The following is a 24,123-nucleotide window of genomic DNA, read 5'->3' as shown; positions in this document are numbered from 1 at the left end:
GGATCTATCAGTCAACATCACCAAGACCGAGGTGTTGTGCCAATGGAGGTCTAGCCCCTCACCCATTATGCCTGTCTTCACTATAGAACACCAACCACTCTCAGTTGCTCCATCTTTCAAATACTTGCGCAGCATCCTTTCTGAGGGCTGCAACAATGATCACAAAAGCCATGATAGAATCAAGCAAGCCTCTGTAGCCTTCGGCAAACTCTGACATAAGGTCTTCCAAAACAAACACCTCCACCTGCACACCAAAATTACCATTTACAAAGCTGTCTGCATCGCAACTTTCCTATACAGCTGTGAAACCTGGGTCACCTACAGCCGCCACCTAAGGTTGCTGGAGTGGTTCCACATAAGGTGTCTGCAGTGAATCATGGGGATCACATGGCGTGGCTGTGTTCCTCATGCTGAGATTCCTGCTAGAACAAACTGCAAGAGCACCGACCATCAACCGTTCCAGCTGGCGGGAGATCTGCCACAGAGGTGGAGAACAGCTGGAAATGGAGAGGAATGTAAAAAAACAACAGAAAAGACTGAGGAGACACACAACCATGCCTGCCCCCACTAACTCACACTTCATATGTCCTCCGTGCAATAAAACTTGTGGATCAAGAGTTGGACTCTACAGTCATCAAAGAACACACTGTTAATGAGAAGGGACGTTATCATCGGACATAATGGACTAGCAACCCAGACATGTTGGAAATAATACCTGCAAAACAAAACAGAAAACACATATTGCTAGTCTAACAAACGTAACAAGGCCTATAAAACCTGAAATGTAAAAAAAAAACTGAATGTTGTGAAGGAAATGACACGAACAATACATGTCATAAATAGTGACATGGCATGCACGATGATGTGCAAATTACGCGCAGTCATTTTGACCGCTCATGGTCGTTTTAGGTCGATCTTATCATAACTTTTTTTTGTGCAATTGATCTAAAACTCATTTTAATGCAATATATGCAGTTTTAGGCGCATTCATGGAGCGGCAGGTCTGTATCTTTTTTTTCCCCCCAAAAAGTTATTATACTTTGAAAATCCAAAATGGTCAAAATGACCACCTTGGTCGTTCTAGTAGTTTTTAAAGCTTTAAAGTAAAGCAGTTGTGTTACACAGCACAAAATGTTGTTGGAACTTTTGCACTTGCATTACATTTGAATATGTGCCTCGATAATGCCAACATGTTGGGCCTAATTCTTAAATAAATGAAAAACAGAGAACAGCAATGGTGTTTTGTCTCTTGCTCACCAAGGCGTCCACTGTATCGTACTGAATCCAAATCGTGAGGCCTGAATCACGAGACGTATCGAACCGTGAGATCTGTGAATCGTCCCAGCCCTACTAACTGAATCACAAGACGTATCGAACCGTGAGATCTGTGAATCGTCCCAGCCCTACTAACTGAATCACAAGACGTATCGAACCGTGAGATCTGTGAATCGTCCCAGCCCTACTAACTGAATCACAAGACGTATCAAACCATGAGATCTGTGAATCGTCCCAGCCCTACTAACTGAATCACAAGACGTATCGAACCGTGAGATCTGTGAATCGTCCCAGCTCTACTAACTGAATCACAAGACGTATCGAACCGTGAGATCTGTGAATCGTCCCAGCCCTACTAACTGGATTAGTGAGCATGCATCAAGACATCTCTTTCACACGTCCGATGGTGAAAGAATATTAAAACACTTCTATAATACAGATTCTTTCTTTCATGTCATGCCACAAAACAGAAGCTGTGCCACCATATTGGGCAGCGGTGCTGCCGTGTGACAGGACTGGTGTCAGCAGTGTGACCTTTTAGTCTCGAACCCTGCAGGAAGTTGAGAGGGGACACCTCTGGTTGGATGTATTTGTAAGGAACAGGCTAGTAAAAAACTGTTGAAGTGAATATAATGAGCTCTCCGTCTCTGTCGCTGTCTCTGTCTCTGTCTGTCTGTCTGTCTGTCTGTCTGTCTGTCTGTCTGTCTGTCTGTCTGTCTGTCTGTCTGTCTGTCTGTCTGTCTGTCTGTCTCTCTCACTGTCTGTCCCTCTCTCTGTGTCTGTGTGTGTGTGTGTGTGTCTCTCTCACTGTCTGTCCCTCTGTCTGTGTCTCGCTCTTTGTCTCTGTCTCAGTCCTTCTCTCTCAGTCTCTCTCTGTCTCGCTGTCTCTCTCTCTCTCTGAGCAGAATTGCGAGTGAGTTTACGGAGTAGCAGCATGTTGCTTCAGTGTGAGCAAGTTTCTAATACTTGAACTTTTTCTGTCTCGTCCTTTTCATGCGCTTTTTGTTGTTTTGTTGTGTTTTAGTTAGGTTTTTTCGGTGGTAGGTTAAAGTGGAGTTGTTTTATTTTCGGTAGCGGTGCTACCGGCCTGAGTGGGGCAATATGGCCGCTGTGGGGGGTGCGGGAATGCCGTTTCAAAAATGGACACGCCGGCATGCGATTAAAGTGGCTCCGGTGGTCACATGCTCGGTGGAGGAGTGCTGTCTCGCGGTAGTTGAACATGTATGATATGGAAGCATAAAATCAGCATCCAGAATGAACAGTGCTGTAGTTATGTTTCTTGACAGTGTTGATAAAGTCAACCAGGTGGTGGAAAGTGATGTGGTGATGAAGGACATGTCGACTCCCGTTCTGCCGCTGGCTCATCCTGCGACGACAATCACCATTTCTAATGCTCCCCTGTTCATGGGAAATGCAGCTTTGGAGAAGGAGCTTGCAAGATACAGACAGCTAGTGTCCCCGATAAAAATGGTCTCTTCGGGTTGCAAGTCTCCTCACTTGAAACACGTTGTGTCCCATAGGAGACAAGGTTTCATGATTCTGAGAGATGATGCAGAGGATTTGGATCTGAAGCTTAAGTTCAGGATCGACGAGTTTGACTGCATTGTTTTTGTTACATCTGGTATGATGAAATGTTTTGGCTGTGGGTCGGAGGGGCATTTAATAAGGTCTTGTCCTGACAGGAGTGAGGGTAGGTCTGAGCTTCAAGGGCCACCATCATCCCCTAATGCCACCATGAGCGGCGCATCTCCGGCTGGAGACGGTGCTGCCGAGTCGGCACAGGGCAGACAGGAGGCCGGGGAGCGAGGGGCAGGAGAAATAGACCCAAGTTGTGAAACAGAAAGAGGCCGAGGCTGGGGAACATAAGGAAAACGGATGGACTGAGCAGGCAGGAGAGGAAGGTGTGCAGGTTGAACAGGTTAAAAAAGGTGATCACACTCAGAAGGTAACAGAACTTGGGCAGGTGGAAGCTGATGGCCAGGATGAGCCGGTAGGGAAGGTTGAACAGAATAAAACAGAAAAGGAAAACAGTGAGAACAAGGGTCATAGCAAATTGGCTGGGCGAGAAATGAACTGTGGTCAGAAGACACAAATACAGCAGACTGCTAATAGAGTGGCAGAGTCTGTACTTGAGGAAGAGGAAGAGGTGCTGTTGGATGATGAAATAAAATCAAAAAAGTCTATTAAAAGGAAGCCCACAGAGGGTGGACAGGATAATTTAAAAGCAAAGCGGGTTTCAAAAGGTAAAAAGCCATCCTCCTCTTTGTCTGAGGAGAACACAGAAGAAAGTGATTGTGAGTTAGTTTCCACTCCTCATACACAGTTGGACATAGAAGGGCGCTATGCTTTCGTGAAAATCGGGAAGTTTTTGTAGGTTACCAAGGGTTTGAGGGCGGTCAAGGTGGAAAATTACTTTCCAGACTTGCAACTTTTTGTTGACTTGGTTAAATGTTTTGTGAAAAACACAGGGGATTTGGAGGTAAACACATTTACTGAGCAGGAAATCTTTTAGACTGAAAAAACTTGTACAGAAAGTAAAATTGCAACTCCTCGATGATGTTTAAGACAAGTTTGGTTATTTTTATCGTTTTGGTCAGTGTAAGCCTGTTTTTGGCACAGTTCAGCTCTATTCTCCTCATGTGTAATATAAAATTAGGCACTTAAATCTGAATGGAGCAAGAGATGACATGAAAAGAGCTTCTGTGTTTAAACTGGTTGAGCTGAATAAAATAGATGTTTTGCTTGTGCAAGAAACACATAGCACAGCAGATAATGAAACTGAATGGAAGAGGGATTGGACTGGAAAACTGATTCTCAGTAATAATATTAGTGGTGGGGTCAGGATTCTTTTCTCAAAAGATTTTTTTGCCATGCTCCCTTGAGGTAGAGGAAGTAGTCAAAGGCCGGCTACTGAAAGTAAGAGCACATTAAGAAAACATGAAACTAGTTTTTATAAATGTTTATGGTCCAACCCTTGGCTCCGAAAGATAATTTTTTTTGATGTGTTATTTGATGTTATTAGTAAATGTGACAGTGAGGAGTATATATTTCTGGGAGGGGACTTTAACTGTACAGAGAATTGCAAGCTGGACAGGAACCACGTCCTGCATCTTTTAGTTGGCTCACACGTTTGATTAATTCATGTGAACTAAAAGATTTTTGGAGAACTTTTTATGGGAACCAGAGGCAGTATACATGGACACAGTCAAAAGATAATTTGTTATCCATGGCAAGGCTTGATTGGTTTTATTGTTTTAAACATAATTTTAATGCATTTAAACAATGCAACATACTTCCAGTTTGTTTTTCTGACCACTCTCTTGTACAGTGTTTGGTTTTTATAAGGCGTGTTAAAACAAATAGTGCTTTCTGGCAATTTAACACAGGCCTTCTAAATGATAACAACTTTAGAGATGCTTTCAAGTTTTTCTGGGGCCAATACAGAAACCGAAGGTCTGAATTTAGTTCTCTACAGCAATGGTGGGACATTGGCAAGTGCCAGATAAAGCAGTTTTGCCAGCAGTACACTTGCAATGTCACCAGAGACATAGCCAGAGCTATGAGAGATCTAGAGGATGAAATGGTGGAACCACAGAATTTGGCAGATTCCACGGGAGATAGAGGCCATATAGAGGCTCTCAAATCCAAAAAGTCTGCTTTGGCTAGCCTGCTGGGTATTACAGCACAGGGGGCACTGGTCCGCTCACGCTTTCTGAACGTCACACATATGGATGCTCCTTCTCACTTTTTCTTTAGTCTAGAGCACAAGAATGGGCAGAGCAAAACCATTCACTATCTGCGTACTAACACTGGTGTGCAGCTATCAGATCTTTCTGAGATTCTGAACTATGCAACAGGGTTTTACAGCGATCTCTATGAGAGTGAATTCAAACAGGGTGTGCTGGGGGCTGAATCATTCTATGATGGGCTAAAAAAGGTTGAGGAAGCACTCAATACAGAGCTCGAGGCACAACTGTCCCCTGAAGAACATCATGATGCCCTGCAAGTCTGGAGAGTGGCAGGGCACCTGGTATAGATGGTTTACCTGTTGACTTCTATAAGTCTTTTTGGCCGTTGCTCAGAGGGGATTTGTTGACTGTCCTGAGGAAAAGTGCAACTGAGGGGCGGTCGCCTCAGAGTTGCAGAAGAGCCGTCATTACTCTGTTGCTGAAGAAAGGGGATGTGCAAAACATTAAGAACTGGTGGCCAGTGTCCCTGCTCTGCACTGATTACAAGATCTTTTCTAAGGTGTTAGCAAACAGATTGAGAAAAGTCATGAAGGAGGTTATCCATTTTGACCAGACTTACTGTGTGCCTGGTAGGCTGATCACCGAAAACATTAATTAGGGATGTTTTGGACATCTCTAGTTCATTGGGAGTTGAAACTGGTCTTATGTCCATAGATCAGGAAAAGGCTTTCGACCGGGTTGAACACCAGCACTTGTGGCAAACCATGAAAGCTTTTGGTTTCAGCCCAGTTCTTATAGCTAAGATCAAAGTTTTGTACAGTGACATTGAGAGTGTACTTAAAACTAACGGTGGTTTGAGTGGTCCTTCTAAGATTCCAAAGGGAATTAGGAAGGGATGTTCTTTGTCTGGAATGTTTTACTTTCTGGCCATTGAGCCCTTGTTGCATAAATTGAGGTGTGAGTTGTCTGGAGTTGCTTTTGCGGGTTGCTGCGCAACTTTTAAGCTCTCTACCTATGTGGATGATGTAGCTGTGTATGTAAAGGACCAAAGAGACATTGATGTCGTAGTAAAAAATGTTAACAAATTTGGTCAGATATCATCAGCTAGGGTAAACTGGGGGAAAAAGTGAGGCACTGATGGTAGGAGAGGGACTGAATTGTAAACTCGTGTTACCTGGGGGGTTGACATGGAAAAGGACAGGGATGAAATATCTGGGAGTGTTTGTGAGGAATGAAACTTTTTCAAATAAGAATTGGGAGAATGTTTTGGAAAAAGTAGAAGGGCGTCTTAAGAAGTGGAAATGGATTCTACCAAAACTGTCATGTAGGGGTTGCATGTTAGTAATCAACAACCTGGTGTCATCAACTCTATGGCATCAATTAACATGCATTGATCCTCCAACCAACCTCCTGGCCAAGATTCAGGCTATGCTGGTGAACTTTTTTTGGGACAACTTGCACTGGATTCCTCAGAGTGTGCTGTACCTTCCTAAAGATGAAGGGGGTCAAGGGCTGATCCATTTGGCCGGCACGGGTGCAACCTTCCGCCTCCAGTTCATTCAGAGATTGCTCACTGGGCCTAGCGACTTAGTGTGGAGACCAGCAGCCTGTGCAATATTTCAACGTTGTTGTGGACTCGGAATAGACTTGCCTTTGTTTTTAATGGATATTAACAACTCAAACCTCAACGGATTGTCTGTTTTTTATCATGGGCTCATAAGAGTGTGGGATATGTTCAAGAAGGAGAGAATGGGCTGTTCTGACTCTCTGAGCTAGCTTCTAAAAGAGCCACTGGTGTATGGTGGGCATATGGACACGATCTGTGACATCAGACCCACTGTGTCAAAACTGTTCTACCAGACAAAGTTCGTCACGGTGGGTCAGGTGGTGGAGCTGGCTGAGCCCAATCTTGACAATGCTGCTGCACTAGCATCTCACCAGGGAGGGAAATCTACACGCCTCATTAGTCGGGTGCTATGTAAGTGGAATGGTCAGCTCACAGCAAAAGAACAGGGACTTTTGACATTATACTGTAGTGGTTTTGTTCATCCCAGTTTTGAAGATCCATTTCCTGGTTTAAAAATTGTTCCTGATCTGAAAAACTGCACTGGGCCACTTTTGGATTTGGGAAATTTTCTTAATGAGAGGTCGAATGTACTTAAAGGTAAGACCATGTATAGTATGCTGGTAAAAATCCTGAATAAAGAAAAACTGAGTGGTTGGACTGATATTCCCTGGAGATCCCAGCTGGGCTTGGGGGAGAATGTGAAGCCAGTCTGGAGGGTTTTATACAAACCACCGTTAATTAAAAAAGGTGGTGATCAGCAGTGGAGGGTATTGCATGGCATAGTGGCGGTCAATGCTTTTGTCTGTGTTAGACCCTAATGTGAATAGACAACTGCCCCCATTGTGCCCAGAGAGAAACAGTTTTTCATAGTTTTTTTTTTAGAATATGTGAGGCTTACACCTCTGTTTCTGCTATTAGAATAATAACAGTTCTTTACATCTTCCCTTAACATTAGGTTCACAAGGGAAGACGTAAAGAACAACAGTTTGCCCTTCTTGGACTGTGACATCCAAGGTTTTTAAAGCTCCCCTCAGGTGTTTGTGTTCTTCTCGTTGGGCCTGAGTGCTGCTGGGCACATTGTCAGCTCTGTGTTGCAGAGTTCTGATGACACTCAGTTTGTGTTCCAGCGGGTGGTGTGAGTCGAAAAGTAGATATTGGTCTGAGTGTGTAGGTTTCCTGTAAACCCCAATGTGGAGGCTCCTGTCTTCCCCAATGTGGACATCACAGTCCAAGAAGGGCAAACTGTTGTTGTTGAATGATTGTTTTCTTTTTGGGATTGTTAAAAGATGTGTATTGAGTGTTTGTAATTTGACAAATATTGTTTATATGTTCAAAAAGATTTCAAGTCTGTTTTTTGATATATTTTTTTGTTAAATAAAGACTTGTTTTAAAATGCAAAAAAAATTCCCTTTGTCTCTCTGTCTCTCTCTCTTTCTGTCTCTTTCTCTGTCTGTCTGTGTCTCTGTCTGTCTGTCTCTCTCTAGGGGAGTATTTAGAGAAGATCATCCCTTTGGTGGTGAAGTTTTGTAATGTAGATGATGATGAACTTCGAGAATACTGTATCCAGGCCTTTGAGTCCTTCGTTAGGAGGTAACACACACACATACACTTTTATATACGCGAATATATACACACATAGTACACACACATTACATACCTACACAGACAACACACAAACACTACCACATCTATACATGATACATGAATACACACACACACACACTCTATCATATATGTATTTTATATACACACACATACTGTATTATATATATATATATATATATATATATAATACAGTGTGTGTGTGTGTGTGTGTTTGTGTGTGTGTGTGTGTGATTCACTTGGTGTGTATGTGAATGTGTCTACAGTCATGCACGCTGCCACAGGTTTTTGAATTTATAAATATTTGAGAAGCCACATATTTAGTTACCACAAATATATTAAAATATTTTGCCTGTTCAGACGTTTATGTTGCTTTTCTATAGTGTGTGTGTGTGTGTGTGTGTGTAGTGTTGTTGTTTACCCTGTTTATAGTATTTATCTTGTTTTACCTTGTTTATGTTGTTTGTTTATGTTGTTTATAGTGTTTACCTTGTGTTTTACCTTGTTTATGCTGTTTGTTTATGTTGTTTATAGTGTTTACCTTGTGTTTTACCTCGTTGATGTTGTTTGTTTATGTTGCTATAGTGTTTACCTTGTTTATGTTGTGTATAGTGTTTACCTTGTTTATGTTGTTTATAGTGTTTACCTTGTGTTTTACCTTGTTTATGTTGTTTGTTTGTGTTGTTTATAGTGTTTACCTTGTGTTTTACCTTGTTGATGTTGTTTGTTTATGTTGCTATAGTGTTTACCTTGTTTATGTTGTTTGTTTATGTTGTGTATAGTGTTTAACTTGTGTTTTAACTCGTTTATGTTGTTTGTGTTGTTTATAGTGTTTACCTTGTGTTTTACCTTGTTGATATTGTTTGTTTATGTTGCTATAGTGTTTACCTTGTTTATGTTGTGTATAGTGTTTACCTTTTGTTTTACCTTCTGATGTTGTTTGTTTATGTTGCTGTAGTGTTTACGTTGTTTATGTTGTTTGTTTATGTTGTGTATAGTGTTTAACTTGTGTTTTACCTTGTTTATGTTGTTTGTGTTGTTTATAGTGTTTACCTTGTGTTTTACCTTGTTGATGTTGTTTGTTTATGTTGTGTAAAGTGTTGACCTTGTTGATGTTGTTTGTTTATGTTGTGTATAGTGTTTACCTTGTGTTTTACCTTGTTTATGTTGTTTGTTTGTGTTGTTTATAGTGTTTACCTTGTGTTTTACCTTGTTGATGTTGTTTGTTTATGTTGTGTAAAGTGTTGACCTTGTTGATGTTGTTTGTTTATGTTGTGTATAGTGTTTACCTTGTGTTTTACCTTGTTTATGTTGTTTGTTTGTGTTGTTTATAGTGTTTACCTTGTGTTTTACCTGGTTGATGTTTGTTTATGTTGTTTATAGTGTTTACCTTGTTGATGTTGTTTGTTTATGTTGTGTATACTGTTTACCTTGTGTTTTACCTTGTTTGTGTTGTTTGTTTGTGATTTTTATAGTGTTTATCTTGTGTTTTACTTGTTGATGTTGTTTGTTTATGTTGTTATAGTGTTTACCTTGTGTTTACCTTGTGTTTTACCTTGTTTATGTTGTTTATGTTGTTTATAGTGTTTACCTTGTGTTTTACCTTGTTTATGTTGTTTATAGTGTTTACCTTTTGTTTTACCTTGTTGATGTTGTTTGTTTATGTTGTTTATAGTGTTTACCTTGTTTATGCAGATTGTTTATGTTGTGTAAAGTGTTTACCTTGTGTTTTACCTTGTTTATGTTGTTTGTTTGTGTTTATAGTGTTTACCTTGTGTTTTACCTTGTTTATGTTGTTTGTTTATGTTGTTTATAGTGTTTACCTTGCTTATGTTGTTTGTTTATGTTGTTTATAGTGTTTAGCTTGTGTTTTACCTTGTTTATGTTGTTTGTTTATGTTGTTTATAGTGTTTACCTTGTTTATGTTGTTTGTTTATGTTGTTTATAGTGTTTACCTTGCTTATGTTGTTTATAGTGTTTACCATGTGTTTTACCTTGTTTGTGTTGTTTATAGTGTTTTCCTTATTTATGTTGTTTGTTTGTGTTGTTTATAGTGTTTACCTTGTTGATGTTGTTTGTTTATGTTGTTTATAGTGTTTACCTTGTGTTTTACCTTGTTGATGTTGTTTTTTTATGTTGTTTATAGTGTTTACCTTGTGTTTTACCTTGTTGATGTTGTTTGTTTATGTTGTTTATAGTGTTTACCTTGTGGTTTACCTTGTTTATGTTGTTCAGGTTCATGTTGTTCTTAGTGTCAGAGATATTGTTTACCTGCTTGCTTTCCTCATTCATGTTGTTGTTGTTGACCTGGTTGTTGTGTTCATGTGTGTTTCTTGCCTGGGTTCATGTTGTATTTGACCTGGTTGTTGTGTTCATGTGTGTTTGTTGCCTGGGTTCATGTTGTTGTTCATGGGGTTCTGCTTTGCTAGGTGTCCGAAGGAGGTGTACCCCCATGTTCCCACAGTGATCTCGCTCTGTCTGCGTTACCTGACTTACGACCCCAACTATAACTATGACGATGAGGATGAGGATGACAACGCCATGGACGCAGAGCAGAACGATGAAGATTACCAAGGTACACACACACACTGTGTTGTCCGTCTACCTGTCTGTCTCTCCAGCCAGTGATTGAGTATAGTGATGATGACGATATAAGCTGTCCGTCTCTACCTGTGTGTCTCTCCAGGCAGTGATGATGAATATAGCGATGATGATGATGATATGAGCTGTCCGTCTCTACCTGTGTGTCTCTCCAGGCAGTGATGATGAATATAGCGATGATGATGATGATATGAGCTGTCCGTCTCTACCTGTGTGTCTCTCCAGGCATTGATGATGAATATAGTGATGATGATGATATGAGCTGTCCGTCTCTACCTGTGTGTCTCTCCAGGCAGTGATGATGAATATAGCGATGATGATGATGATATGAGCTGTCCGTCTCTACCTGTGTGTCTCTCCAGGCATTGATGATGAATATAGTGATGATGATGATGATATGAGCTGTCTGTCTCTACCTGTGTCTCTCTCCAGGCAGTGATGATGAATATAGTGATGATGATGATATGAGCTGTCTGTCTCTACCTGTCTGTCTCTCCAGGCAGTGATGATGAATATAGTGATGATGATGGTATGAGCTGTCTGTCTCTACCTGTCTTGTCTCTCCAGGCAGTGATGATGAATATAGTGATGATGATGATATGAGCTGGAAGGTGCGGCGAGCGGCTGCTAAGTGTTTGGATGCTGTGGTTTCCAGTCGTCATGAGATGTTACCAGAGTTCTATCGCTCTGTTTCTCCTGCGCTCGTCTCTCGCTTCAAGGTATGTCCATCTGTCCTCCATCAATCATGATCAGCAGAGAGCAGATCTCCTCCAAGCATATCTCCCCTTTTCTGGTGCTTTCACTTGGCAGAAAACCACCCTTTTCCAGACCTACCACGAGAAGGGACAATACAGAAGCGCTGCCTGTGTATCCCACCTTCTCCGGTGCTTGGGTTCAGGTGAAAAGCCAGTTGAGGAGTTAGCCCTCAACTGCAGTATCAAATGGGATTGTCGGAGGTTTATTTATCACTGCAACCATACAGTGAGAATGGTGCACAAGAACTATTAGGCTGGCAGGTGCAGTAGTATGTGAGATGAGCTGCAAACACACACACATAAGACCAAACACATGATCTCCTCCAGGCTACCGTCTGGCGAAGATAACTACTTTATACTACATACTTACTGGATGATAAACAGTTCATGAGATACTTTTAATCATTTAGGGTTGAAACCATACAGACTTGATAAAGTTACTACATGATGAACAGTTCGTGAGATACTTTTGATCATTCAGGAAGAATTAAAACCATACAGACTTGATAAAGTTACTACATGATGAACAGTTCATGAGATACTTTTGATCCTTTAGGAAGGATTAAAAACATACAGACTTGATAAAGTTACTACATGATGAACAGTTCATGAGATACTTTTAATCATTTAGGAAGGATTAAAGCCATACAGACTTGATAAAGTTACTACATGATGAACAGTTCATGACATACTTTTGATCATTTAGGAAGGATTAAAACCATACAGACTTCATAAAGTTACTACATGATAAACAGTTCATGAGATATTTTTTAATCATTTAGGAAGGATTAAAACCATACAGACTTGATACAAGTTACTACATGATGAACAGTTCACGAGATACTTTTAATCATTTAGGAAGGATTAAAACCATACAGACTTGATAAAGTTACTACATGATAAACAGTTCATGAGATACTTTTAATCATTTAGGAAGGATTAAAACCATACAGACTTGATAAAGTTACTACATGATGAACAGTTCATGAGATACTTTTGATCATTTAGGAAGGATTAAAACCATACAGACTTCATAAAGTTACTACATGATAAACAGTTCAAGAGATATTTTTTAATCATTTAGGAAGGATTAAAACCATACAGACTTGATAAAGTTACCACATTATGAACAGTTCATGAGATACTTTTAATCATTTAGGAAGGATTAAAACCATACAGACTTGATAAAGTTACTACATGATGAACAGTTCATGAGATACTTTTAATCATTTAGGAAGGATTAAAACCATATGCACTTGATAAAAAGTAACTACATGATGAACAGTTCATGACATACTTTTGATCATTTAGGAAGGATTAAAACCATACAAACTTGATAAAGTTACCACATGATGAACAGTTCATGAGATACTTTTAATCATTTAGGAAGGATTAAAACCATGCAGACTTGATAAGGTTACTACATGATGAACAGTTCATGAGATACTTTTAATCATTCGGGAAGGATTAAAACCTTACAGACTTGATAAAGTTACTACATGATGAACAGTTCATGAGCTACTTTTAATCATTTAGGAAGGATTAAAACCTTACAGACTTGATAAAGTTACTACATGATGAACAGTTCATGAGATACTTTTAATCATTTAGGAAGGATTAAAACCATACAGACTTGATAAAGTTACCACATGATGAACAGTTCATGAGATACTTTTAATCATTTAGGAAGGATTAAAACCATACAGACTTGATAAAGTTACTACATGATGAACAGTTCATGAGATACTTTTAATCATTCGGGAAGGATTAAAACCTTACAGACTTGATAAAGTTACTACATGATGAACAGTTCATGAGCTACTTTTAATCATTTAGGAAGGATTAAAACCATACAGACTTGATAAAGTTACTAAATGATGAACAGTTCATGAGATACTTTTAATCATTTAGGAAGGATTAAAACCATACAGACTTGATAAAGTTACTACATGATGAACAGTTCATGAGATACTTTTAATCATTTAGGAAGGATTAAAACCATACAGACTTGATAAAGTTACCACATGATGAACAGTTCATGAGATACTTTTAATCATTTAGGAAGGATTAAAACCATATAGGCTTGATAAAAAGTAACTACATGATGAACAGTTCATGAGATACTTTTGATCATTTAGGAAGGATTAAAACCTTACAGACTTGATAAAGTTGCTACATGATGAACAGTTCATGAGATACTTTTAATCATTTAGGAAGGATTAAAACCATGCAGACTTCATAAAGTTACTACATGATGAACAGTTCATGAGATACTTTAAATCATTCGGGAAGGATTAAAACCTTACAGACTTGATAAAGTTACTACATGATGAACAGTTCATGAGATAATATTAATCATTTAGGAAGGATTAAAACCTTACAGACCTGATAAAGTTACTACATGATGAACAGTTCATGAGATACTTTTAATCATTTAGGAAGGATTAAAACCATATAGACTTGATAAAGTTACTACATGATGAACAGTTCATGAGATACTTTCAATCATTTAGGAAGGATTAAAACCATATAGGCTTGATAAAGTTACTACATGATGAACAGTTCATGAGATATTTTTTAATCATTTAGGAAGGATTAAAACCATACAGACTTGATAAAAAGTTACTACATGATGAACAGTTCACGAGATACTTTTAATCATTTAGGAAGGATTAAAACCATACAGACTTGATAAAGTTACTACATGATAAACAGTTCATGAGATACTTTTAATCATTTAGGAAGGATTAAAACCTTACAGACTTGATAAAGTTACTACATGATGAACAGTTCATGAGATACTTTTAATCATTCGGGAAGGATTAAAACCTTACAGACTTGATAAAGTTACCACATGATGAACAGTTCATGAGATACTTTTAATCATTTAGGAAGGATTAAAACCATATAGACTTGATAAAAAGTAACTACATGATGAACAGTTCATGAGATACTTTTAATCATTTAGGAAGGATTAAAACCTTGCAGACTTCATAAAGTTACTACATGATGAACAGTTCATGAGATACTTTTAATCATTTAGGAAGGATTAAAACCTTACAGACTTGATAAAGTTACCACATGATGAACAGTTCATGAGATACTTTTAATCATTTAGGAAGGATTAAAACCATATAGACTTGATAAAAAGTAACTACATGATGAACAGTTCATGAGATACTTTTAATCATTTAGGAAGGATTAAAACCTTGCAGACTTCATAAAGTTACTACATGATGAACAGTTCATGAGATACTTTTAATCATTTAGGAAGGATTAAAACCTTACAGACTTCATAAAGTTACTACATGATGAACAGTTCATGAGATACTTTTAATCATTTAGGAAGGATTAAAACCTTACAGACTTGATAAAGTTACCACATGATGAACAGTTCATGAGATACTTTTAATCATTTAGGAAGGATTAAAACCTTGCAGACTTCATAAAGTTACTACATGATGAACAATTCATGAGATACTTTTAATCATTCGGGAAGGATTAAAACCTTACAGACTTGATAAAGTTACTACATGATGAACAGTTCATGAGATACTTTTAATCATTTAGGAAGGATTAAAACCTTACAGACTTGATAAAGTTACTACATGATGAACAGTTCATGAGATACTTTTAATCATTTAGGAAGGATTAAAACCTTACAGACTTGATAAAGTTACTACATGATGAACAGTTCATGAGATACTTTTAATCATTTAGGAAGGATTAAAACCATATAGACTTGATAAAGTTACTACATGATGAACAGTTCATGAGATACTTTCAATCATTTAGGAAGGATTAAAACCTTACAGACTTGATAAAGTTACTACATGATGAACAGTTCATGAGATACTTTCAATCATTTAGGAAGGATTAAAACCATATAGACTTGATAAAGTTACTACATGATGAACAGTTCATGAGATACTTTCAATCATTTAGGAAGGATTAAAACCATATAGGCTTGATAAAGTACTTTATGTTCAGGACCCATATAAATCACAAGTGAATGAAGGGCTCACTTTAAAGAAATGTTTTATGAATTATGACGAAATCGTTTGTGATGATATACCACCATCAAAAAGACATGCATGTTAGGGTTAATACTGCTGCCTGTGTCCCCAAGCAAGGCAGTGGTAAGAAGAAGTGGAGTTGGTCCCAGTGCTGCAGCTGGCACTGCTCCTGTACAATAGGGTGGAGTCATGCAGAGAACACACTCAATGTGAGAACACAAAGACAACATAAAGTGGCTGTCTTTCTTCTTCTTAATATGAAAGCATTTATTTGAAACAAATGATCACGTTTCTGAAGCTGGTTTATTCAGCTTTAGTGAGTTGGTAATGCATCATCACAGAATGATTTGTAAATCATTAATTTTTAACAAGATTTAACAGATTACTTGTAGGCATTTGTTACCTGTTCTAAAATTAAAGAAGACAATTCTGTCATCAGACCAGACTCGTTTATTTTGTCATCAGACCAGACTGGTTTATTTTGTCATCAGACCAGACTCGTTTATTTTGTCATCAGACCAGACTGGTTTATTTTGTCATCAGACCAGACTCGTTTATTTGTCATCAGACCAGACTCGTTTATTTGTCATCAGACCAGACTCGTTTATTTTGTCATCAGACCAGACTCATTTTTTTTGTCATCAGACCAGACTCATTTATTTTGTCATCAGACCAGACTCGTTTATTTGTCATCAGACCAGACTCGTTTGTCATCAAACCAGACTAGTTTATCTGTCATTTGACCAAACTGGTTTATGTCGTCAAACCAGGCTATTTAATCTGTCATCAGACCAGACTAATGGGCACTTTGTAACACTGTTTTAGAAAAGTGCTATATAAATAATGTTATTATTATTATCCATCATGTTTTTGCAGGAGCGGGAGGAGAATGTGAAGGCTGATGTGTTTCATGCGTACCTATCCCTGCTGAAGCAGACCAGACCGGCTCAGAGTTGGCTGACTGACCCTGATGCTATGGAGCAAGGAGAGACCCCTCTGACCATGCTGCAGAGCCAGGTGCTACAATACCACTACAATACTCTTCACTGCTGTTTGATGTCTTTCCATCCAGCTTTTTAATCAGCAGCTCTCGCTGCTGATTAAAAAACAAAGAAAGAAAAACCCGACTGGACCGGAGGGTGTGCTCCAATTATCAGGGCATCAGACTGCTCAGCCTCCCTGGGAAAGTCTACTCTAGGGTGCTGGAAATGAGGCTCCAACCGATTGTCGAACCTCGGATCCAGTAGTAACAATGTGGATTCCGTCCTGGCCATGGAACAACAGACCAACTCTTTACCCTTATGGAAGTGCTGAGGGGGGCATGGGAGTTTGACCACCCAGTCTACATGTGTTTTGTGGACTTGGAGAAGGCTTATGACCGTGTACCCCGGGGCACTCTGTGGGGGGTGCTGCAGGAATATGGGGCACCGGGGCAGTTGCTACAAGCCATCTGGTCCTTGTATAACCAAAGTGAGAGCTGTGTCCGCATTCTTGGCACAAAGTCAAACACATTTTCGGTGGGTGTTGGACTCCACCAAGGTTGTCCCTTGTCTCCGATTCTGTTTGTGATATTCATGGACAGGATCTCAAGGTGCAGCCAAGGTGAGGAGTGTTTTTCGTTTTCAGAATTTCATCTCTGCTCTTCGTAGGTGATGTGGTTTTGTTGGCTTCATCAGAACACGACCTCCAGCAAGCACTGGGGCGGTTTGCAGCTGAGTGTGAAATGTCCGGGATGAGAGTCAGCACCTCCAAGTCTGAGGCCATGGTTCTCTACCGGAAAATGGTGGATTGCTCCCTCCGGGTTGGGGATGAGTTGTTGCCTTATGTGAAGGAGTTCAAGTATCTTGGGGTCCTGTTCATGAGTGAGGGTAGGATGGAGCAGGAGATTGACAGATGGATTGGTGCAGCATCAGCAGTAATGCGGACGTTGTACCGGACCGTTGTGGTGAAGAGGGAGCTGAGCCAGGAGGCAAAGCTCTCAATTTACCAGTCAGTCTTCGTTCCAACCCTCAGCTATGGTCATGAGCTTTGGGTAGTGACCGAGAGGGTGAGATCGCAGATACAAGCGGCTGAAAAGAGTTTCCTCTGTAGGGTGTCTGGGCTCAGCCTTAGAGATAGGGTGAGGAGCTCGGACATCTGGAGGGAGCTCAGAGTAGAGCCGCTGCTCCTTCACGTCGAAAGGAGCCAGTTGAGGTGGTTCGGGCATCTGATCAGGATGCCTCCTGGGCGCCTTCCTTTGGAGGTTTTCCAGGCACATCCAACTGGGAGGAGACCCCGGGGTAGACCCAGAATTCGCTGGAGGGACTACATGTCCAATCTGGCCTGGGAACGCCTTGGGATCCCCCAGGAGGAGCTAGAGGGTGTTGCTGGGGAGAAGGATGCCTGGAGTGCCCTACTTAACTTGCTGCCACCACGACCCGACCCCGGAGAAGCAACTGATGATTAATGAATGAATTAAATAACTTTATTCTCTCTCTTTCTCTCTCTCTGTCTGTCTGTCTGTTTGTCTGTCTGTCTCTCTCCTGCTGCAGGTTCCTATGATAGTCAAGGCTCTCCATAAGCAGCTGAAAGAGAAGAGCGTTAAAACCAGACAGTGTTGTTTCAACATGCTGACTGAACTGGTTACTGTTCTGCCAGGAGCGCTGAGCCAGCACATCCCTGTACTAGTACCAGGTACTGTAAATACTACTTGTAATACTGTTATTGATGCCAATATTATAAGACTTACACTACTTTTATTACTGTTAATACTACTGCTACTACTATGACCCTTACTACAATTGTTCTTACTATTATTGTCAGAATTAGATTTGTTGCCCAATACAAGGTAGCCAAAACCTCATTTAACAAAATGTGTACATACATTTTGAAAATAAGCAAGATACTTTCTTTTTTTTTGAAAATCAAACTTGTTTTGTCCCCGATCTCAAGAATCACTGCACTGCTCATTTTCTTGCTACTTCCAGTATTACTGCTGCTACCATTATTATTGCCACTACATGTACTAAGTTACTACTATTTCTATTACTAATATTACTATTCTGTAATCTTTAATAATATTACTATTAATATTATATTATTATATTGTGGAGGATGAAAGAAAGGAGACGAGACCACTTCTCCTTTTGACTACACAGCCGGTGGGTCATCTATTTCTTCCAACTCAAACTAAGTCAGTAGTTCATTCTGCTACCTCAGCCTCGTGTCTACCCACAATACCCTTTGCTAACCCCCGCCCACTGTCTTAAAGGGCCCATCTCTGGCCCGCATGGTGAATACGTAAGCTGCAAGTAGGTCACGACACACGCCCCCCCAGAATTCACCATGACAAAAACAAAAAAAATTAATGTGGCGGGGGACGAATAATGCGGCCAAAACGGCTCCTCTTGACAGGTGTAGGGGCAGGAGAGAGTCCACGCCGAGGGAGCTGGGCCAGTTGAACCGGCCTGTCCCAAGTCCAGCTGAGCCGGCTTGAGGCGGTCCACTGAAACCTTCTCCTGCTTACCACCGACATCCACAACAAAGTTCTTAGCCCCCACAGCCAGCACACGGAAGGGGCCATCATAGGGGGGCCGCAGGGGAGTACGGTGGGCGTCATGCCAGATGAAGATGTACCCGGCAGACTGCAGGTCCTCGGTGATGTAAGACTGAGGGAGGCCGTGCTGCGAAGTTGGGACTGGAGTGAAAACGCCGGCAGCGTCCTGGAACACAGCCCATTGGCGGGCAGCAGACCAGGGTGCCGCGCCGTCTGGGAGAAATTCCCCTGGGACCCGCAGTGACTGGCCGTAAACCAGCTCGGCCAACGAGGACTGGAGGTCTTCCTTAGGGGCGGTCTGCAGGCCCTGTCATTTTGAAAATAAGCAAGATACTTTTTTTTTTGGAAAATCAAACTTGTTTTGTCCCCGATCTCAAGAATCACTGCACTGCTCATTTTCTTGCTACTTCCAGTATTACTGCTGCTACCATTATTATTGCCACTACATGTACTAAGTTACTACTATTTCTATTACTAATATTACTATTCTGTAATCTTTAATAATATTACTATTAATATTAAATTATTATATTGTGGAGGACGACAGAAAGGAAACGAGACCTCTTCTCCTTTTGACCACACAGCCGTGGGGTCGTTTATTCCCTCCAACTCAAACTAAGTCAGTAGTTCATTCTGCTACCTCAGCCTCGTGTTTCCCCACAATACCCTTTGCTAACCCCCACCCACTGTATTAAAGGGCCCGTCTCTGGCCCGCTTGGTGAATACGTAACCTGCAAGTAGGTCACTACAATATAATATATAATACCGATATATAATATGGGTGGCACGGTGGTACATTGGTTAGCGTGGTTGCCTCACAGCAAGAAGGTCCTGGGTTTGAGCCCCAGGGTAGTCAAACCTTGGGGGTCGTCCCGGGTCGTCCTCTGTGTGGAGTTTACATGTTGTCTCCGTGTCTGCATGGGTTTCCTCCGGGTGCTCTGGTTTCCTCCCACAGTCCAAAGACATGTAGGTCAGGTGAATTGGCCGTGCTAAATTGTACCCAGGTATGAGCGTGTGTGTGTGTGTGTGTGTGTGTGTGTGTGTGTGTGTGTATGTTGACCCTGTGTGATGGCCTGGTGGCCTGTCCAGAGTGTCTCCCCACCTGCCACCCAATGACTGCTGGGATAGGCTCTAGCATCCCTGCGACCCCGAGAGCAGGATAAGCGGTTTGGATAATGGATGGATTATATAATTAAATTACCAATATTACTATTCTGCCAGGGAGACTGGGCCAGCACATTCCAGGGTTAGTACCTGGTGCCATTGATTTGATGTAGTATCAATGAAGAAGTAGTAATAGTGTGTGTCTCCCTTCAGGTATAATCTTCTCTCTAAATGACAAGTCCAGCAGTTCCAATCTGAAAATCGATGCCTTGGCTTGTCTCTATGTGGTGCTGTGCAGCCACCCAGCCCATGCCTTCCACCCACATATCTCTGCTCTTGTACCGCCTGTGGTGGCCTGTGTTGGAGACCCCTTCTACAAAATCACATCTGAAGCCCTGCTGGTCACACAGCAGCTGGTCAAGGTAAAGGAGCTTTATACCCTTGACTCTGACTCTGCTAGTGCCTTGCTCCAGTCAGTGAATTGCAAAGGAATCAGAAGTCGAGCGAAGCCTCTATAGAAGATGATGCTATTCTATTCTGTTCACCAGGTCATCCGACCTCTTGACAGCCAATCAGAGGGCTCAGAGAGTTTTGACCCCTCCCCCTACATCAACGATGTGTTTAGCTGTACAATCAGACGTCTCAAAGCTGCTGACATCGATCAGGAAGTCAAAGAACGAGCCATTTCCTGTATGGGCCAGATCATCTGTAATCTAGGTAACCAGAGTATATTATCATCACAATCACAACATGTCACAAGACATCGAAGTTTGTGGTTTCTGATGAACTCCCTGTGCTGCTACCCAGGTGACCATCTCCCCTCAGAGCTCCGTGGAACCCTGTTGATCTTTCTAGAGCGTCTGAAGAATGAGATCACAAGGCTGACCACTGTAAAAGGTAAGCCACACACACCAGCCTGATTCCACAATAGGTGAGCAACACCTACTTGGTGTAGCTAATTATTAGCACTCAAGATCTCCAGGCATTTGAAATACTGTGACAGAAAAACTGAGATGATGTCTGGCCAAATAGTAGATTATCTGTATTTTACTGAATGAAGAGCAAACACAGTAAAAAACGTGGATTTTGTATCAGTAGTTGGCTTGATGTATTTTGGGGCCATCTATATGCGTGATACATGTGTTTGCTGTACATATGTAGATGTCGCACGTGGACCTGTTGGGCTTGGTGGCGTGTAGGATAACCTAGCGAACCTCATTTAGCTACAGAGTCAGAAGCAAAAAGAAGTTGGCGTGAAACTGTACATATGAATATATCCTGAAAACACTGTTGTTTTCTGATGAGTAACATGATGTGTTCTTTGACACTACTATCCTGAAGGTGGTTGTGTTACTGGACCAGTATGTGTTCTATGTAGGTGGTGGTGAGGTGGGTGTCTGAGCTCCGTCCAGATGAATGAGAGTCAGCAGGGCTGTTGTGTCACAAACACACACAAAACTGATGGAACCTTAGTTGTACTTATGGATGTAGTACTGTGTGTTGGTGAAGATCTTCTACCAGCTTGTTCTGTCATATCTGCTGGTTAGACAACACCTCCACTTCTTCACACTCAACACTACCTGCCTTCTTCTTCCTCATCTGGCTGCTATGATGTATATTGAAAGCACTATGCACCCTGTCATGGATTCATGGACTGATGAGAAATGATCAGAAAGAAACTTGTGTACATATAAACCTGAAGGGTTGTAGCTTCGAAATGAAGTTTAGATTTGATTTTAAACCTTAATTCTGAGGCTTTTGACATTAAACAGAAGTTCAGTATCTGGTGTTTAAAATGAACTCTGTCAGCCTCCCCATAGTCCCAGAAGATGTAACTGTTGTACGGTTTGTGTGTTGTTGTCATTGTAGCATTGACACTGATAGCGGGCTCTCCGCTGAACATTGACCTAAGGCCCGTTCTCCCTGATGCCGTTCCCATTCTTGCCTCCTTCCTCCGCAAGAACCAGCGGGCACTGAAACTCAGTACCCTGGCTGCTCTGGATATTCTGCTTAGAAACTACAGGTAAGATAACAGACACACTGTTCAGTAGTCAGGAACACTTTATTTGTCATCTCATTTCATGTATTTGTGTACATGAAATGAAACGAAATGTCGTTTTCCCCAGTCCACATCAGTGCAACACAAAGACAGAAACACATATCCAAACTAACACCTATATCCAAACTAAAAAAAAAAAAAAAAAAAAAACCCTGTCCAAGGGAACAAACAGCAGCCACAATGACTGTTGGGAACCGCCGGTCTGCATGGGCTAGCAGTTAGCTTAGCCTGCCCCTTTCCACATCCTATCAGACCACCCTCGGTGTTTCCTCTTCGGGTGCAGCTCTGTGCAGTGCAAGCTCTCTCAGCCAGTCCAACACCAGCTCTTCCAGCAAGACACCCTCGACACACCTCCCTGCACTCCACACGACGACACCAAAAACACCACAATCCACGCCAAGGGAGGCCACCACCAGACTGCCCTCAGTGTTATCGGAACTGCCGGTCTGCGTGGGCTAGCAGTTAGCTTAGTCTTCCCCGCTTAATGAATAGCATGGTTGTGTTTGTACATCAGTGGTGTTATAGCTCTATCAAGAGACTCCAATTGGTCCAGAACGCATCTGCCTGACTTTTAACTTTCACCAAATCCTGGCACCATATCACCCCAGTCCTAAAAGACCTCTACTAGCTACCCATCTCCCACCGGATCAATTACAAAATCCTGGTTCTCATTTATAAAGCCCTTCACAAACTGGATCCCCCATACCTCAGCGACCTCCTCTGCCCCTACCAACCCTCTCGGTCCCTCAGATCCACCTCAGCCTCCCTTCTCTCTACCCCCAGGTCCAACCTCCGAGGCTTTGGTGACAGCCTTCTCCAGGGCAGCTCCCAGGCTCTGGAACTCACTCCCCCAAATCATTAGAGACTCAGAATCCCTCCCACTCTTCCAGTCCCATCTCAAGACACACTTCTTCTCCATTGCCTTCTCGTGCCCCCCCCTTCTTCTCATCCACCCCTAATCTGAGGCAGACTAAGGACCGAACACTCGACCTGCTGCCCCCTGCTCTTGGATTTCCCTCCCCAAGCACACCAGACACTGCTGCGATCTGCCCACATTCAAGTCATTAATCAGAACTCACCTCTTCAGACTTCATCTGTGATTTATGTGATTTCTGTTGTTTGTTTTTCTTCCCCTTTTGTATGTGTTTAAGTGGGAGAGTACTGCTGGCATCGTGTGTGGCTGCCGCTTCTCCCTCTCGTAGCCCCCATTCCCATCCACCCCTGTACGTCTGTGTTATGTTTATCTGTTGTCTTGTTTCACCCCGTTTATTGTAAAGGCCCTTTGAGTGTTAGAAAAGTGCTATATAAGTTCAATTTATTATTATTATTATTATAATTTTAATGATGTCATTTGTTCAGTGATGGATGATGAATTAATTTTTACCAATGTTTTCAGATAATGTTATTTCTGTCTGCTTCTACAAGTCTTTGTTTCAAAGCTGCTGTAAATTTGTGACATCGTATTAAAGAAGGAGTTCGGTGAGGTTATGGAGGAGGACTTTCGGTCGGCCTCAAGGAAGTTCTGGCAAACCATCCGGTGACTCAGGAAGGAGAAACAGGACTGGAGATGTTGTTGGGCAGTGGAAAGAACACTTTGAGGTGCTCCTGAATCTGGCTAACACGTCCTCAGTGGAGGAGGTAGAGTCTGATGACTCAGAGGAAGCCATATCCCTGGCGGAGGTCTCTGAGGTAGTTAAAAAGCTCCTCAGTGGCAAGGTGCCGGGTGTGGATGAAATTCACCCTAAGATGCTGAAGGCTGTGGACATTGTTGGGCTGTCTTGGCTGACATGCCTATTCAGTGTCGTGTGGAGGTTGAGGACAGTACCTGTGGAATGGCATACTGGGGTGGTGGTTCCCATATTTAAAAAGGGGGACCAGAGGGTGTGTGCCAATTATTGGGTATCTGCTCAGCCTCCCTGG

General features: G+C 41.5%; 1 protein-coding gene across 1 annotated transcript in view; it reads left to right on the top strand.

The window, feature by feature from the left end:
* cand1 (cullin-associated and neddylation-dissociated 1) overlaps positions 1-24,123 on the top strand; it is a 102,533-nt gene that overhangs the window by 35,307 nt on the left and 43,103 nt on the right. Inside the window, exons 8-16 of the mRNA XM_056275754.1 lie at positions 8,016-8,121; positions 10,563-10,708; positions 11,302-11,453; positions 16,382-16,522; positions 18,037-18,178; positions 20,358-20,566; positions 20,693-20,861; positions 20,952-21,041; positions 22,014-22,167. Coding sequence (XP_056131729.1) covers positions 8,016-8,121; positions 10,563-10,708; positions 11,302-11,453; positions 16,382-16,522; positions 18,037-18,178; positions 20,358-20,566; positions 20,693-20,861; positions 20,952-21,041; positions 22,014-22,167 — 1,309 coding nt within the window. The remainder of the gene's footprint in view (positions 1-8,015; positions 8,122-10,562; positions 10,709-11,301; positions 11,454-16,381; positions 16,523-18,036; positions 18,179-20,357; positions 20,567-20,692; positions 20,862-20,951; positions 21,042-22,013; positions 22,168-24,123) is intronic.

Source organism: Lampris incognitus, chromosome 3, assembly GCF_029633865.1.
Source record: "Lampris incognitus isolate fLamInc1 chromosome 3, fLamInc1.hap2, whole genome shotgun sequence".
In the NCBI taxonomy this organism is placed as follows: Eukaryota; Metazoa; Chordata; class Actinopteri; order Lampriformes; family Lampridae; genus Lampris; species Lampris incognitus.
Note: the sequence above shows the minus strand (reverse complement) of the source record. Positions and strands in the feature narration are given on the sequence as shown.